We start from the raw sequence: 15,358 nt of genomic DNA, 5'->3' as shown, positions 1-15,358 counted from the left end.
CTTTAGCTGCCATTTTCTATGAAATACATTTGTAATACCTAAAATGACCGACTTCACACGAAAAGATGCATACACAAGACTATCCGAAAATGTCTTTTTAACGTTCATGGCTTATTTATTCATTTTGTGGTATCATTTAAGTGCAAAACACATTGCCAGTTAAAGCTTTCACCATGCTACCGATGTTTCGACGAAAAAATACCCACAGTCCACACACTTCTTCTTTGTAATTACATGGAAACATTTATATCTTAAAGCAGAAGTATGTGAGATTGTGGCGTCATACAGAAATAAACAATGGAGGTTGCAGTTCCCCTTGTTCACTCGATTGTTCTCCCCCTTAATCAGATTCAAATATTTAACACATATCTAAACTACTGATGATTCGTAAACCCAATGCAACACAAAAATGTTCCAATTACTGCTGTTGAAGAATCTGCACTCATTGTGCTCACAATCCTCACATCTCATTCTGTTTCCATCCTAGTCCTGTGAGTCTTTGCACTCTTGTCCCACACAATCCTGCCAAACAGAGGAGGGAATCCTGGGGGTTGAGTGGTCTTTTGTCGGTGTATTCTAATCTAAGGTGATTATCGTAGTTTGAGGTTCATAATATGTTTTTCTTATCTTGAGTTTGAAAAGGTGATAATGAATGTTCACTATACAGGACGGATGACAGGAGAAGAGATTGTGTTCAATACTCAGTTAGACTAAACAAAGGGCACACACTGAAATGAAGAACAAACCCAGGTTGATAGAACACAGGCTTTTACTGAATTGCCTCAGATGATGGTTGCATGGTGATGGTTGCCTTAGGCACTCGGTAAATTACCCATAAGTTCATTATACCTCCGCTTTTTTAACTACAGTAACACATTTCACACTTTGTGTATACTGTCACTGTTACTTTCCAGGTACAGTCAATTGCATTCAAGTCACATTCAACCAACATTATGATTGAGAATGAGTCGGGCTGCTCCTAATATTTATTGTTTTCCCTGTGATCGAGACACTTTTCAGTCAGGATTTTAAGTGATTATCAGCACATAAACATGATGTAAAAGAGCTAGACCTAAGATGTTTTATGATAAAGCACCATCCTCATTTTTTTTTGCATACAATTGTAGCAGTTTCTTTCAATAAAATGTTAACTCTTTAAATGACACTGCTCACTGCTGCCCTATATGGAGCAGAGGAAATCAAATATGGAGAAATAAGAAAGAAACTATTAAAAGCAAGTAAATGCCATATTCCATTCTGTGAAATATCCAAATTGCTCATGAAATAGAAAAAGGAGAGTCAAGTATCAATGCTTGCCTTTGCATGAACCAAATGGAAATTATGATAAAGACAGTATGAAACGTTGAGACAGATTTTGAAATATCATGTTTTGCAACAGAAACATTATTACGCAAAAAGCCTGAGCCTTCCCTGTTAGAGCCTCCGCACTCCTCCGGTCCTATTACTCTGTCTTTCTTCAGCCTTTCAGGAGTCTTCATTCATGAGCTGTGCACTTTGTAGCTGCTGGATCAATGCTGGAAAAATGACAATAAATATAAATAATGGGCAACTTAAATCCTTCTTCAAATATTATCATCAAAATGCTTTAAAATGCTTCATACTTAACTCACCTGTGATAATCTCATCCTTCACTTTATGAAGTTCTTTTTTCACTTCGTCAAGAATATCCTTTAAACACAGAGACACGTGCAACATGAACCAAGAAGCCCATTAACTGACAAGATTTGCATTCTGCCTTTGTATCATTAACCAGTTTCAATCTAATCAGTAATGTTGTGGGATATTGAGAGCTACAAATGAAGCAACCAACCTGCTTGATTTGCTCCATATCAATTCTCTCACTTCCTGCACCATCAGAGTTCTTTTTCACCGCTTTCATCCTAAATTGAAGAGTAAAAGACAAGGACAAACATTTAAGCTTTTGTCAACCAAGGTTTCTATTTCTTCTACAAAGTAAGAGAGCGCTGGCCAAGAGAGAAGCAGCAAACTTAGACAGCAAAAGTCCATTGGTGAAAAAAAAAAAAAAAAAAGTCCATTGGTGTCAAGAACAAAGCTGCTCATAAGCGGCCCACAGGTATGTACATGAGCCATAAAATGGAAAATGCACATGTCAGCTGAACAAGAGAGAGAGTGAGAGAAAGAGAGAGAGAGAGAGTGGGTCTAAGGTAGTAAAGCGCATTTCTCTGTGTCTTTCTGTCTTATTGTGTGTGTGACACAAAACAGGGCAGCAACAAAATGAAACAGCGGACATTTTCGATTCTCACCTCATTCATATATAACCATTTTCCATAAGCAGCTGAATGGTATTGACTGTAATGACTCATTGGCAGCCACACCACTGAAGTGGCTGCAGTGTTACAGGCGATACCAATGCACTGCTCATGTCATTGTGGCACAGGTAGCGTAGAAAACAGAGAATAGGGAAATAAAGCATCTCGGGGCATTGGCAGAAGTTGTAGCAGGGAGGAGTGGGGGGAGTCTGGTACCTGGATGCTGGGGAAGTAGTGGAGTTAATTGGGGCCGGAGTGGCAGTGGAGGGTTTAATCCTGTTTCAAAATATGCATATCCTTAAAGGCCTGTGATATTTTGGCATTTTAATGTGAATGTTTTCATCGAGAGCGTTATTCAGCATCAGATGTTAAATGTTAGTTATTTCAGTGAGTAGTTGTGAGGATGGTGGATGAGAGGTTGAGCTTCTCACCTTGGCATGGTGGCAGCTCTGTCCTTGAACTTTTCGTTGATTTCTGGTGAAATATTATTATGTATCATTAATAGAGGACACTGACAACAAATGTCGTATTTGAATTTTACAGTGAAAATGTACAGATTACCCTGGCTCTAATGTTACAATTTTTTTTTTACTTTCAAATATATGTATTGATAGTTTGTTAGTGTGATGGATGTTTGTTTATATCTGCTTTTTTCCAGCTCTGTATGCGGACAGAAAGTGACATTACACACCTCCTGGTCCTGACGACTTTGATAATTGGGAGTCAGAATCCTCCTGTACATAGGTAACACATACAAATCAAACTTTGCTGCTCATGCCACACACACATGCTGTGTATTGAAAGAAAGTTCACAATTAAAATTGTCAATCAAAATTATAATCAGGCTACTTACATTATGAGGTTCGTCACTTTTCGGAGCTGGATTGTCTGCAGCTTTTCTCCTATTTAAAAAAAGATAGTAAACACTTGCTTTGCCACACACACACACACACACACACACACACAAGGAATAATATAAGAGCTATACAGAGTCCAATAATAACTATTACCGTCTAGCAAGGATGGCACTCATTTCTCCCATTAGACCCCCTCCACCTCCTCCTCCACCAGATGAGGATGCAGGTTTGGGTGCCGGGGCTGCACCATCATCCTAGACACAACGGCAGCACCTTCAATCACTATGTTTATTGAAAATGTGTCTAATTTGGTCCCTTAAGTGATGAGAAACTGGTCAACATTATCACATAATGTGATAATGGAGTGTCCCATGCTCTGATAAAAACTTCACTCCAAGAAGGCTGGGTACAAAGCCGTTTAGGAATAAAACAATAAAATAATTTAGCAACTAAGTGACTGACAATGACAGACCAAATATGCATCACTGGGTATTAAATAAAAAAATGTAGATATTTGTGTTACCCTGGGAGTTTTACGCAGTTTGGCCCCAGCCAGTGCGGCAGCTAGACTGTCGCCTCCGCCTCCACCTCCTCCTCCACCTGGGGGCGGGGGTGGTCCAGGAGGTGGTGGTACCGATGAAGGTGGCGGGGGTGGCCCTGGGGGTGGTGGTGGCCCTGGGGGCGGTGGTGGCCCTGGGGGTGGCGGTGGGCCTGGTGCAGCAGGTGAGCATGGTGCAGCAGGTGGAGCAGCAGGTGGAGCAGCTGGTGGGGCAGGAGGAGCTGGTGAGGCAGGGGCTGATGCCTGCCTCTCTCTTTCCAGACGTTCCCTCTCCTGTTGCTCCTGCCTCTGAAGCTCAAGTCTGCAGGGAGATAGCAAGGAAACAAGAAAGAGAAGAAACTGTGTGACAGCTGCAGGCTTCCATTAAGCTTATATGCAAAATGTCACTGGCTTGTTTTATCAGCTGTAATCAATTAATGTTACGGTGGCCCAAAAAAATGATGGTGCTGTGTGAGCAATGCACTCATTGCATGGCTGTAATTTCAAAATGACTTATTCCAAGAGAAAGAAACACCATTTTGATGTTTCTGGGTCATATGAGAAGAAATCTGACACAAAGGGTGAAATCATTGAGATGCACGGACTTCAGAGCAGTTTGACCTCAAAAACATCACTGTGTGCAGCTTTATATGTCAGCACACACTGTGCTTATAGAATGTCACTTTGTTTAACTTCCCTTATTTTACTTCCTCTTGTAGGATTTCTCATCTCTTTGAATTGTTTTGTGTCGTCATAAAATGTTACAGTCTTCATACATGTTCCACAGATAATATGTAATAATCAGCAAAACTGGAATAGACGTGCTGAATGTGTCCCACATGTAGAGTATAAGGACTTTTACACTCAATAAATAACATACATACATCTCACATACATACATCTCTTTTCTGACACATCTCTCAGAAAACTGAATGTTGCAGTCATAAGATGCAGGAATCTCTCAAAGCCAATTAGAAAACACTTGCATTTGTTTATTTTTAGGTGTTTTCTGTTGTTTACGAAGTTACCTAAAGTCTACAACAGATAAAAGCTCCGTACCTTCTTTGGTGCTCTATCTCCTCTGCGGTGGGTCCATTCTGAACAGGACCTGAGAAAAACATATTGAAAAAAGTTGGTAGCTGTTTTACTTTGAATTTCTATCTAAAAATTACCCACACCATAGAATCCCATACAGTATGCTCTCACAGTTTTACCATCATAAGATGAATACAACCTGCCTCATCTGTCCTATGGCTTTGTTCTTTTTACCTGCTTCAGGTGGAGCATTGAGAGTCTCTAATGCATACGTCATGGAGGTGGCAAACATTGTAGCATCTTCCTTACTGCCGAAGTTCAATCCCCACACCTGCTTGGAGTCTCGCCACTGGTGGAAGCTTGGTGTGGCTTGGTTGTACTTCATCCCTTTGACAATCAGACAATTGATCACTACCTAGCAGATAAAGCATGTGAAGCGGGCAAAAACAGAAATATTGGAAAAAATGAAATTTAACACAAATGTAACAAGTACATTTTGAGATAGAATAATAATTAGTCTTTGTTATGTGTTAATGAAACCAATTTCATTTGTAAATAATTTGCCACAGCACAGATTTCTACAGTCAGCTGGCATACAAACAGCGGGCACTTCAAGTATCACCTATGGTACACATACCACAGTTTGAGAACCAAAAAACTGATGCAATCAATACTAAAGTCCGTGAGGTGAGAGATGACTTCAACACAGGTCCACTGTAATACTGATCAGATAAGATTTGAAATCTCCTATATGTTGGAGGAGCTGTCAAACAGAAGATAGATCTTAACAATCAGAGTAGGCACCACTGGGATTTGAACCCAGGATCGCCTCTTTACCAGACAGGCACTTTAACCAACTAAGCCACAGCGCCTTATACAACATGCAAAGGGATGGTTTTCAGATCTGCGCATGCATCACAATTTAGGCCTGATAGTTGTGAGAGCTTTGCCAGGAACATTGTCATTCTCTTGGATCCTCAATATATAAAAGGCTATAAAAGAGCTAAACAATTGAGATGAGGAAGTAGATGAGACGAGAAGTGGTGATCAAAGTAGGAGATACTAGGCTTCAACAATAATACATAGTAAAACTTTAAAGAGAACTTACGCAGAAGCCATGTGTTAAGCAAAATGTAAAATCTTTTTTTCTCTCAATACACTAAAATGTGAAATCATGAGATGTTTCGGACTTATGTACTTGAAACATGAGAAGGATTGCAGATGCATTTTTATTAACCTCCCCTCTCCAAGCAGTGAGAACGGATTTCTCCTGATTTGCTGCACATTTTTATGCTGCACTTTGTTGATATGGATTTGTTGTTAGACAAAGACACCGTCTAAAAAAGATGTGATTGAAAGCATTGAAATGTCTGTGAAGGTTCTCGGTCATCCATGTCATGGTATCTAAGGGAAGTTAATATTAGGCAACTGGACTTGCTGATAAAGACTTCAAGACATTTCCCCAACTGAATATATACAAACCTTAATGCTGGTTGGCTTTAAAAGTCAACCAAGCATTAAGGTTTGCAAAAGGTTTGCAGTAAGGCTGTATGCATAATAACCTAAAATCAGTACAGGGTTTGTGTGTGTGTACATAGACTTTGTATTGTACCTGCTGGTCGGCCTGCAGCTTGCGGCCCACAACTCTGAAGGTGCTGGCTGCAGGGCTGTGATAGATATGGACACGGCTGAAGGCTGGACTGTCGGAGCCCGCCGGCACCCAGCGTTTGCTGGTCTCATCATACAGCATAACTGTTGCCCTCACCTGGCAGATACTGGACTCACTGGTGGAGGGAAGGTGAGACAGAAGGAGTGTAGAGAGTATAAAGGAGGTGTATAGATTTGTGTTGCATGACTTTGACTCAAATTGGACTTAAGCCTCTTGACTCAGAAGACTTGATACCCGCCCCAAACCAAGATTAAACATCATACAATGGTCAGTTATCCGATACTTAAATAAATAAATTCAAATTAGATCAGTATCCATGATTTGAGTGAATCAATTATACAAATTATTACCCTGGCATTAAAATTGACATAGAGATGTCTTATCAGTTATTTGAGACATCAGAGTTTAGGATTTGTGACCAGCCTGTTATGACTTTGGGACTTGGTCACAGCTGTGATTACTCTATGTATCTTTGCAAGGCTTCCATTTTATATGTCATGTTAGATAAAGTGCCTAGGTGAATAGAACACAGTAACAACAAAACTGCTCATGATAATTTCAACAAGTTATTGTCAGCTTAGGTGTTGCATATAAAGCCTGTGGGAAATCTCTACTTCCTGCCCCAACGTTTTTAGACGTTGACCACTTCCTGTGCTCAGTGCTACACCGCCAAATATGGAGTGCTGTTGCTCACTTGACAAAACCTCAAAGAGGTTAGGTCAGTAACATTCTCTGTGCAAAGAAAATGAGCAGTAATCAACATCATCCAGGGCTTCAGACTATAGTGTGTTGAGTAGGAGAGAGCACCTGTTGTGAGCTGCAGATACAAACAGGAAGTGTATTCATGACACACATGTAAGACAATGTCAAAGCTAAAACGGCATGATATTATTTTTAGTTATCAATGCATTCGCCATTGCAAATGCAGAGGAAGAGAACAATAGCTCATACTTTCTTACTCTTGGTGGAATACAAAGCAACAGCGACTGTGTGAGCCCTTTGTCAATAGAAAACGACTCACCCCATGTTTCAGCTCTCTATCCAGAATCGCACTCGTTTTTTAAGATTCAGCCTTTTTTCATCACGTTGCTTCCTTCTCTCTCACACGTTCACATTTGTTGCCTGAGTCGACTGTGACTGTTTCCTCCACACCTCTGTCTCTCTCTGTCTCGACACTTCTGCCTTTGTGTTTTCATTTCCTAGACAGTTTTTTTTACTCTTCCTGTTCTTGACATCTTCACTTGCTCTTTCTATTTCTAAATTTTCACACCTCCCCTTTTCTTTCACCCTAATAGGTAATGTGATTTTTTAATTTCTTATTTGCTTAAGTAGCGGTTGCAAATTGTGCACAATTGTTTACAATAGAATAATTAGTTCATGAGCTCTTGCACGTTTTGGAAAATTGGTCATGCCCACTCGAATTTGGCAGCAAGTAGTGGCAAAATGGTAAGAAATGTCAAAAAATGGGTAGATTATAATATCTGACATTCTACATGTAGAGGTTTGTGAGAACTGAGGTAAAACTGTGGCTAAAAAATTCAAAATGGCATAAAATGTAGTTTGACGACAATGCATAGAAGTTGGAATAAATCCCAAATGGATCTCTGTGGATTTGAAGGATGTGGTTGTTGACCTGCACCACTCCAATGTTGAGTCAGGGGCCACACAAAGGTAGTTACTTTCTTCTAGAGCGACATTAACGAGGACCAGGCCTGATTATGGGAGATGTTCACTCTGCCTCACAGATCAACCTTCCATTAGGGTCATTTTCACTAATCAAAAATTCCACACAACCTCATCCAGCCAGTGTTTGCATCTGAATGTGACTTTGTCAGCTCTGATATGAGCTGAATACTCAACACAAACCACCAAGAAGTATATTCCAAGAAGAATTTAGCTAATATGGTGTTTCTTTTTTTAGATATCAGGACAGTGCAACACGTGTTTTCCCCTTGTGGGTGATGTTGTGGTTTTGTCTCTAGGTCAGAGGTGGTCTTGTTGTGTTTGTCTGACACAGCAGAGATCAGTGCTATATTATTAACTCGGGCCTGACTAGGTGATGGTGGCTGCTCTGGTGCGTTGGGTGGGATGAGAGGGAAGTGAAGAGGATCCCAATGGGGAAGAAGAAGAAACGGATGATAAAGCTTATCACAAAGCTGAAAACAGGGGCAGAAGAGAAAGGATGATGACAGAATGAGAATGTGGAGGAGCAAAAGAGCAGAATAAGATGAGTTCAAGACCCTCTACTGGAACCAGAAGCAAACCAATGACAGCACAGAGAAAGATGTGGAACTTCAATCCAAAGAGGTTTCAACACAGCCTATTCCCATTATTAGGCACTGTCCCCCTAATGCTGCACTGAAGAAACTTGAACTTCACGTATTACGTTTGCTTGGGACCTGTTGCTATGATGTTCTGTGGGATCCCTAGGTTGCTACAGTATAGGGTTGTTGCTAAACATTTCCTAGGTGGTTGTTAAGGCAGTTGTTAGGGTATTATGAGATGTAGCTAGGGGAGATAGTTTGGTGTTTGGGGCTGTGGCTTGGTTGGTCCTCTGGGTGTTCTGGGTGGTTACTAGTGTTTGGGCTTAAACACAGACACTTTCAGACATTTCATTTAGATAAGCAATCCAAACTTTTTGCATTTACACACTGCATTACGATGCATCCCTGTTATCCAGATTCTGCCTCCAAAACTCAGGAGGACCGCCATTATGCTATTAAAGGCCACCATAACATTAACTGAACACAGTGACAGAGAAGGAACACAGATATGAACGAGAGAGTTCAGGTTAGTAGGTGCTGTGCTTCTTTGTAGACAGTCATCAAGCCTGATTGAGCTTGATGTCAGCAGCAACAGGAAGCCAGCGGCGAGGAGTGCGGTGACATGCACCCTATTTTGTTGGTTGAAGACCAGACATAACATTGCATTCTGGGTCATCTTAAGAGGTTACAGTGTTCTGTACATGCTGGCAGACCTGCTAGTATTGCTGCAGCTCTGACGTTACATAGCAAATTGACATCTGATGTAATGTGTATTAGCTGAAGAGATAAGCATTTATTTACATGTTTGTAAACTTAACTTTGCCATAAGTAAATGCTATAGGTAATATGAAGAGGAAGAGTAGATGCGGACAAACAAAAAATTAGGAAACAGGTAAAATATGTGCTAATTTGATCCAGTTTTGGTTCACCAAAGTGCTAGATATCTTGAATCAACATGTTCTTCAATGGGAACTCATTCATTATTTGTGGTCATGTATTACTGGATGCCAATCCTCTAACAGTATATGTAGATATAGACTCTCAGTCAAAGCATTATCAAACAGAGCGTCAAAGTGTGAATTTCCCCATTGTGGGACGAATAAAGGATTATCTTATCTTAAAGCTAAGAAAGGTCCTGTTCTACTAATGCCGTGGCCAGAGTAAAACCAGAAGTGTGAACGAGGAACAATATTCTGTAAATCCTGCCTCTCATGTTGATAGCCATTGTATTGGAAAAGCATTTTCAGCTCACATAACAAAAGAATATAATAACAATACAATTATGCACTGGATGCAAACTAACTGTACCGTACATGCAGATTAAAATGGAGAGAGGTTGTGTTGTCTTTATGGTGTTGCAAAGTGCTCTTGTTTTAAAGCCTCACTTTTCTCAAGAAATCTTCCATGTGTTACTGATGTATGATGTGTGTATGTGTATCTGATGCATGTGATATAGTACACAATTTCACATTTTGTGTTTATTTTTTTAATTATTTCATTAATGTATATGCGTTTGGTCTCTAATCTGTATTTGTAGGCTTGTATGAGCTACTGGATACCTGAGAGCTACTGGGTACCTGAATTTCCCAACAAAGTATCTATCTATCTGTCAAGAATGAGAACATTTTTTTATTTTTCACCCCGTATACGGGTTTCCAGTGGGAATATCTTGTTTTATCATCATAATCATAAAGAAAATGAAGCATAACAATGTTGGTATGTGATCAAATCACATTTGCTAAGACCAGATGTCAAACTTTAATATATGATGATTTTTTTGTATTTCATGTCACTGTAAATTAAAGGAGTTGGGAACTTGTGACAGCCAATGTTTGTACACTTTTTAGGTTAAATATATTATAGACATTTTGAAATCTTGACAAATTGAAATAAAGTGTATTCAAATAATGGTTATGATTAAGCTCACAAATATCCAAGCGGTTAGCCTTTATTGTATATCAAGTATTGATATATATATAAAGATTGACATGCTGTATGAGAAAGGTGTATGTGCATGATAACACGCAACCTTCATGATGTGCGTGTGTATTTGTGTGTGTGTGTGTGTGGGAGTGAGACTGACGCCTTAGCTCCAAAGTGACTCACCACAGCCATGTCTCCGGTCACGGCTTTGTTTACTTCCTCCTTTCTGTCTCTATTTCTCTATTTTAGGCCGAACAAAAAGTAGACTTGAGCATAGTGTTTTTAAAGATACAGTACATTTCACACCATGCACTTCCAATCAGCACAGTGTTTGTCACAGCCTTTATTAAATACTAGGAAGTAAAATAAATAATCTAAGTTTCTAACCATCGACATCTTATTTGTTAAGACAGTTTGACAGATGTAAGTGTTACACAAGTGTAATGTTTTGAGAGTAATTTTCTATTTCATTGTGGAATTATTCAATCATAGATCTTTCTCCCTTTGAATGGCTTTGCATACACGTTCATTGTTCACAAATGCATGTTGCATGTTAATTTTGTTCAGACTAATTCATGCCTGCTGCCTCTTTCCATCCACAACCCACTTTGGTGCAATACCATACTACCTTACCATTACCATTCAGTGGTAAATTCCATTGTAAATGATATGTAGTAATGTATTGGAAATCAGTTTAAAATTGTTTTTTGATATTTGACACACAAACAAGATCAATAGTTGCCCAAATAAGGATATGCGATACTGAGCTGAATGTATAATCCAAGTTTAGACATACACACTAGCTATCTCTCTTCAGAAGTGTGGCTGTTTGAATCCAGAGCCAAAAATGTTTTACAAGTTTTAAAGTCGCTTTGTCTGAATCACAAATATTTTTGAAACTATCAATGTTATCAATTCCACTGCTTTCAGCTTTTTCACTAATTGAAAGACCATCAATTTATAGAGTACCGCCATACAGTAATTCTACAAGACCATCAGACACACAGGTTTGGTTTGACATGTCAGATGATATTCTGATATGGACCCTCAATATAAAGGTCAAGGACCAAATCAGGTCAGGTCCAAATTGGGTCGGGTCCAGCAACCATGTTTGTTATATGGATAGTGTCTATTACACACATATTATTGTACAATCAAATTTCAGCACTTATCAGTGTGTCAATTTAATTTCCCAGGTCTCGACCTCATAAGACGAAGCCTCATGTGCATTGTCCGATGTAACTGCATCCCTTTAAACACAAGGGAAGTATGAATAAACTTCCATGGCCTTTGGACAGAATTTTGGAGGCCATCCATCCATCCATCCATCCATCCATCTATCCATCCATCCAGCCATTCATCCATCCATCCATCCATCCATCCATCCATCCATCCATCCATCCATCCATGTAATCACAGTGTTTAAGTATTCTCATGAGCCTATATTAGATGCTACACATTCTTCTCCTGATGTGGAAATGGGATCTTGGTCGAATGATGTAATCACATCATTGTTGGGATGAGTGTTCATGAAATTTGACTCCAGTGGGCCACTTTGGGTGAGTCAACCGTTAATGTAAGGCGGTGCCTGCTTCCCTGTGAGAGGTGAGGGTCTCTGGTGGTCACTTTTTAGCTGCTCCACATGCACTTCAGTGCATCTTCAGTCTCACCAAAGGTTATTGTTATGAATTCAGTTAAGGATATAAGGTGCTACAACTACTTTTTTATAAATCGAAACAAAACAAAAACGACATACTCAATTTAGAGCTAAAATTCCAAAAGAAATCTATTCAATATATTCAAACAGCATAGTTTTAGTGCTGCAAACATGCAAACATGCAAACTATATTTGGGTGAGGAAAACGTATGTCACAGTTCTCTAATTAGCTGAAATGTTGATTCAGATGTCTAGAAAATGAGGAAAAATGCACTTTGGCTGCACAAAGGACAAAACACTGAACTTACTGTGGTACCTATAAAACTGTGCAAGAACCTGGAACGTCAGTTTATCTAAATGAGGAACTGTGTACGTCACAGCGAGACTGCAAAAGAAGTGAGCACAGTTTCAAAGCAGCCTGTGGTTTGTAAAGCTATGAATAATCGAACAAACCTTGGTCTATGTTTTGCATGAGAAGTCACAGTTTTGCTTGTGGGTACACGCATGACACAGAAGGGAAACTGTGACCGTCCTCGCAGAAAGGCACTACAGCAGATCCACATGCAAACAATTATAATGTGTGCAAAACTGTAACATGTGCATATGCCAGCAATTCTATTATGGACAGTGAAACTGACAAAAACCCGTGGCTCTGATATGAAAATTACAATAATTCTATCAACTGACATAATAATGAAATATCACAATATTTACCTCATCTTTGGTGTAGGTGACCTCCTTTTCCCCCAGAGATATCCGATGATAGCTACAGGCTTGAATAGCAAGTCATGAGGAAAGCATACATGAGATGATAATACATCATCACACACACTTTCTCTATCAAATCTGGCAGCAGAGTCAGGCCCCTCACAGAGTAGGACTGACCACAGAGGCTCGATTTCACTGTTGGAGGGGAGGGGAGGTGAAATATAAGGGCGTGGCTTCTCACTGCTTCTAATGCCCCTTACTCAGGTCCAATTCTGTCAATCTGTCTGAAACCTGTTTATATCATCTTGTAATCTATTGTTGCTTGAGGGGTTTTGTCTTCATCAGTTTGGTGACACCCTGTGGCGAGAAGTGGTGATGACGGTATCAACTCTTTTTCCTACTGAAGATACTGGAGTTTCATTTTAACTGTATTATGTTTCCAGACAAGGCAACATAAAATACAGCCATCATCTGCAGCAACCAATACAATCAAGAGCAGAGCAGCATGGTCCTGCAGCAGTGCAGCACTTAGACCAGCCTAACCTGCCCAAACCAGGCCAAGCCAGCATGGAAACGCTGTGCCCGCTGAGTCCACCCTTGTCACCTGGACCCATTAGCCTATAGGTCACCTGCCTGTCCCTCCAAGTGTGCCAAGAACACTGAGAGCATGGGAGAGTGTGCTTTATTCAGATGGGAATTAGCCTGCACAGGAATACACACCCTATCTTAGCTTCTGTACCTTAGCTTCAGGTACCAGATGGTCTTTGAAAGGTTGTTGGCAGGACTCCAGGACAAACCAGTTGTGTAAGGACATAGCCACGGAGCTTTTGACCAACCTGTAAGGCATTACTATTCTGAATATGAAAAAGAAAAGAGGGAAATAAGGATGAAAATCAACATTAATTGTCTTGCACATGCTGATCAATCATAGATAACAACCAGTGCTCAATAAAATCCTTGAAATTATCTCTCCAGTCACAGATTGTCACACAAGGTACACGAGTTGGTCCTGTGTTTTAATTAAAAGTGAGCTTCAGTCAAATAGAAATGGTCAGATAGAAATAGACAGTTTTCAAGAACAAGGCAACGTGTCTCTAATTATAGAAGTCAACATGGAATATCATACTTTCTCTATTGTTTTCCTGATATAATGAGATAATAATCTACTGTCAGGAATAAAACGACTCATTTAACAATTTTGTGATTCTAGTTGTGGGCCTAAGAAGTGATTGAGGTGATAAAGGATAAGTATATTTTCACAATGAGTGCTGCTTTGCATTGATCTTTTGTTGCTGTTGCATTATGGGTTAGGGTTAGGGTTATATCAATCAGAGGTTTGATGTTCTCTTTTTTTATAGTTCTAATAGACTAAGTTCTGATATATTTATATCGTTTGTAATGGGGGGAATTTGTTGATTATTTGTAAATAAAATGGGTAGTGATCAAATTACACAAATGTTGTGTGCCTGCACAAAAAGTACTTTATCATTTTTCATGTAGATTTCACATGAATGTGGAATATCCATATTAAGTGTTGGTGAGAAATCTCAGTTTTAAGGACAAAACCAATAAATCATCTTCAGATAACCAGATCCATTTCTTGTTATGTTGAGAAAACATCTTTTGCTTTGTTGTTATGTTGGAAAAGCAATAAAACATGGTAATTGCAGGAACCAAAGGAAGACTAATCTGTGGTCAAAATGCAAAAATATTTGTATATACACCTGCACATTTAACCCTGCTGTAAAAAGGTTATATTTCTGACTTGGTCTTTCCCTATATATATGGTCACATCACTGTACTGGTCACTGATCCACCATTACCACCAATTTCCTATGTTCATAAAGCCTACAAACACAACATTTTAAATATAATATGTCCTGATCTTCCAAATGAAATTAGAGAGAATTTGGTCAGTTTTTTCAGTATTTACACTCAAGGTGTAAAGCTAGCGGTTCCATTGAAGTCTTGCATCCTGGTTCCTCCTTAATCATACATTCAGTCCTTTTACATAGTTTCCATAGGCAGCAATGCTGTTGGATGATGTTAGCCGCACAGTAAACCAATGTCACCAGCAGGTGTCTCCGATCAGTCATGTTTATCAGAGCAGGGAGTTTGCTCTGGCTCTGGGTAGCTGCTGGAGTTACAAAACAATGCACTGGGTGAACAAACAGTGTATCTCCTTCATGGCATAACAGTTTGTTTCTTTTGGATATATAATGGATCAGACATTGATTTTTCATTAGTTCAGAGTATGTGTGATCCTCCGGAGTTTTTCTTCATAGTTTCCCAGACAGTTCTATTGTAATATGTGTGTGTATGAAGATGCCAAATATGTCACAAGGGCACAGGAAACTATTCCTTGAGATTTGAGCGTTTCCTGGTCAAATACTGCACACAATGTCATCAACACCTA

At 39.5% G+C, this 15,358-nt stretch overlaps 1 protein-coding gene and 1 non-coding gene across 5 annotated transcripts; both read right to left on the bottom strand.

The window, feature by feature from the left end:
* Nucleotides 1–883: 883 nt before the first annotated feature.
* LOC143009227 (uncharacterized) lies at nt 884–13,139 on the bottom strand. Of its 4 annotated transcripts, XM_076161274.1 has the most exons (14): nt 7,412–7,595; nt 6,334–6,505; nt 4,956–5,136; nt 4,746–4,794; nt 3,902–4,008; nt 3,672–3,871; nt 3,302–3,402; nt 3,145–3,193; nt 2,983–3,025; nt 2,723–2,765; nt 2,508–2,567; nt 1,832–1,901; nt 1,632–1,689; nt 884–1,535 (listed from the first exon to the last, which is right to left on the bottom strand). In XM_076161274.1, exons 1-14 carry the CDS (start codon nt 7,414–7,416, stop codon nt 1,486–1,488), a joined length of 1,188 nt encoding a protein of 395 aa, XP_076017389.1. In that variant the 5' UTR covers nt 7,417–7,595; the 3' UTR covers nt 884–1,485. The 4 variants fall into 4 exon arrangements, with proteins under 4 accessions (XP_076017389.1, XP_076017388.1, XP_076017387.1 ...); XM_076161273.1 differs by lacking the exon at nt 7,412–7,595 and adding an exon at nt 12,949–13,139 and having other exon boundaries at nt 3,672–4,008; XM_076161272.1 differs by having other exon boundaries at nt 3,672–4,008.
* trnat-ggu (transfer RNA threonine (anticodon GGU)) lies at nt 5,520–5,593 on the bottom strand. The gene has a single exon. It is a non-coding gene; the product is annotated as a tRNA-Thr (tRNA).
* Nucleotides 13,140–15,358: the final 2,219 nt, after the last annotated feature.

The sequence above is a fragment of the Genypterus blacodes genome, unplaced genomic scaffold (assembly GCF_046128005.1).
Source record: "Genypterus blacodes isolate CSIRO-AG114 ecotype Tasmania unplaced genomic scaffold, CSIRO-AGI_Gbla_v1 ptg000111l_1, whole genome shotgun sequence".
Classification (NCBI taxonomy): Eukaryota; Metazoa; Chordata; class Actinopteri; order Ophidiiformes; family Ophidiidae; genus Genypterus; species Genypterus blacodes.
This window is presented reverse-complemented; position numbering and strand designations above follow the sequence as displayed.

What these genes read in the sequence shown, in the direction of transcription:
- LOC143009227 (XM_076161273.1), bottom strand. An exon ending in AAAGTGACGAACCTCATAAT is followed by an intron (nt 3,026 to 3,144) that starts GTAAGTAGCCTG and finishes ACCTATGTACAG; the next exon opens with GAGGATTCTGACTCCCAATT. An exon ending in GAAGGATGAGATTATCACAG is followed by an intron (nt 1,536 to 1,631) that starts GTGAGTTAAGTA and finishes TCATTTTTCCAG; the next exon opens with CATTGATCCAGCAGCTACAA.